This window comes from Salvia splendens, unplaced genomic scaffold (genome assembly GCF_004379255.2).
Source record: "Salvia splendens isolate huo1 unplaced genomic scaffold, SspV2 ctg963, whole genome shotgun sequence".
In the NCBI taxonomy this organism is placed as follows: Eukaryota; Viridiplantae; Streptophyta; class Magnoliopsida; order Lamiales; family Lamiaceae; genus Salvia; species Salvia splendens.
Genome location: NW_024599653.1, coordinates 1 through 2412, shown reverse-complemented (window position 1 = coordinate 2412; position 2412 = coordinate 1). Strand labels below are relative to the sequence as shown.

The following is a 2412-nucleotide window of genomic DNA, read 5'->3' as shown; positions in this document are numbered from 1 at the left end:
AATGATGCTTTGGAAACGCAATAATATATATAAATATATTATGACTGTAACTGCCTAAATTTAACACCTTTTATATTTATCTAAACCTTGATTATGACATATTTTATAAATAATCAATTTCAGCCCATAACTTATAAATATTCCAAAATAAAGCTAAAATTCACCTTTTATATATGCATGGATTGATTAAGAAAATGAAACTAATACAATTATCCTAATGATGCTTTGGAAACGCAATAATATATATAAATATATTATGACTGTAACTGCCTAAATTTAACACCTTTTATATTTATCTAAACCTTGATTATGACATATTTTATAAATAATCAATTTCAGCCCATAACTTATAAATATTCCAAAATAAAGCTAAAATTCACCTTTTATATATGCATGGATATATATTCTTATCTTAAAGCCCATCTTATTTATTTATCTTGTGTTATCTCAACATGTCTATCAAACACCCCCTTAATCGAGAATGTTAAACTATTAAGGGTTACTTTTTGGGACCAAACTAAGTACTCTATAGGCTAAATACTAAAAAAAAAATTTATTCATATTTATATTTATGATAACAATATGGAGTATTTACAGATAGAGAGAAATAAAAAATGATTATTTGAAAAGTCAAAAATAAAAAAAGCCGAAACAAGTATACCTATAAAGTAACTTCTCTCCTCCATTTCTCCACTCACCTACGCTTCTGGTTTATCTGAGGCGTAGATCCCTCTCTTTCACTCCCAATCCACGCGCACACACCTACCAGACACAGAGAGAGAAGATGTATAGAGAGAGAAAGGTGCGGTGTGGAGCAGAAGAGCTTTTCTGCTTCGTTTATTCTGGAAAAAAAAGCCCGCGGTAACGTTCTCTACTTTTGCCCTAAATTTAGCTGCTTGATTTTGATCATTTCAGCTGCGAATTTGCGTTTAATTAATATGTATAGGTCGGTGGTTTGTAATTGCTTGTTATTTTGGTGGTATTGTACTAGTAATTTGATTAGGGTTTCCTATCAAGATATCAGGGGTGAATTATGTGAATGTCTCGTTCCCACGCTGCGCCGTTTACCCCCTTGTTAATGCTAATTTGCTTTCGTAATGTTTGATGTTGCCTGTTGATAGCTGTTATGTCGTGAATAATGTTGAAAACGGAAGTTCCATGTTGGTTTATGCTTTACTAAAATATGTATTTGGAAATGGACAAGTTTGAGACATTTGGCATGGTTTCAACACAAATCATGTATGGATTAGATCCTTTTTTTTTAGTACCCATAGTATGGAGTTTTGTTTTGGTAGTATCTTGCAGTTTTGGTTTAATAATGAATCCTAACTAACAAGTCTGATAAAGTTATTTTTTTTGTTTTTCTGATTTCTCTGCAATTTATGTTACAGATACTCCATAGGGTAGGTTTGTCATGGCAGCTGCTGCAGCTGGTATAAGATATGCACCTGAGGACCCCGGTCTACCAAAACCATGGATGGGTCTGGTTGATGACAAGACTGGATATGTTTACTATTGGAATCCAGAGACCAATATAACCCAATATGAAAAACCTGTTGCCCCTGGTCACACAAGCTATGCGCCAGCTCATAAATCTTTGATTTCATCAGTTCAGAAGTCCCCCCAAGGACATTATAATGCGAATGATAATGACGACAGATATTCCAAAGCTAGCAATGGATTGACAAAGGCTGTTATACCAGTATCTTATCAGGTAGCCCAAGTGGTGTTCTTATAGATATATGCAGTCTTGTTTATTCATGTGTATGGATTTGTTAAAACTTTGACTGGTCCTTTTATCTGTGTTTATTGGCATCTTAGCTATTTCGGTGATGAACAAACTAAGTTGTTAGTTGCTAGATGTACTCAATTGGTATTTTTTCACTACTTTGTACAGGCCACCAGAAGCAGACCTGATTATTCACACAGTGATGTAGAGGTGAAAGCCAGTGTTGGATATGGACCTCTTGCTCCCACTGGTGCAGAAAGTATTGTGTCCGCTGAAGCCTATCGCCGGCGTCATGAAATATCTGTGACAGTACAGTAAGTTTCTATTTCATTAGTGCAGCCATGCTATTCTTTGTCTGCATCAGTTATTTTCTCCAAATTCTTTAGAAGAAATAACATCATGCAGTTGACTTTTTTGTCTGTTTGCTAAAGTTAAGCATTCAATTTTGTAGAATAGTAAAGGACTAAAAGGAAGAATTGAAAAATTTGTAGAAAAGGAGTTTACAGTGATTAAGTCTGTGTCGTGTTAAAGTAAAAATTGAATGAGATATCTGAATCAAAATAAAAATTTGTACTCTAGTCTTTGATATTTCAAAATATTGTCAAAACATTTATGTCCCTGTTGTGGTATATTCAGTATTAATTGTTTTTTACCTGTTTTTTATTCCTTTGTTTGCTGTGTAT

At 33.6% G+C, this 2412-nt stretch overlaps 1 protein-coding gene across 1 annotated transcript; it reads left to right on the top strand.

Annotated features, from left to right (window-relative positions):
* Positions 1–711: 711 nt before the first annotated feature.
* Positions 712–2043, top strand: LOC121791908 (DEAD-box ATP-dependent RNA helicase 14-like; the record flags this gene model as incomplete). Its single annotated transcript, XM_042189724.1, has 3 exons — positions 712–861; positions 1392–1714; positions 1898–2043. Coding segments are annotated over exons 2-3 (446 nt in total), but the record flags the coding sequence as incomplete, so codon positions are not given.
* Positions 2044–2412: the final 369 nt, after the last annotated feature.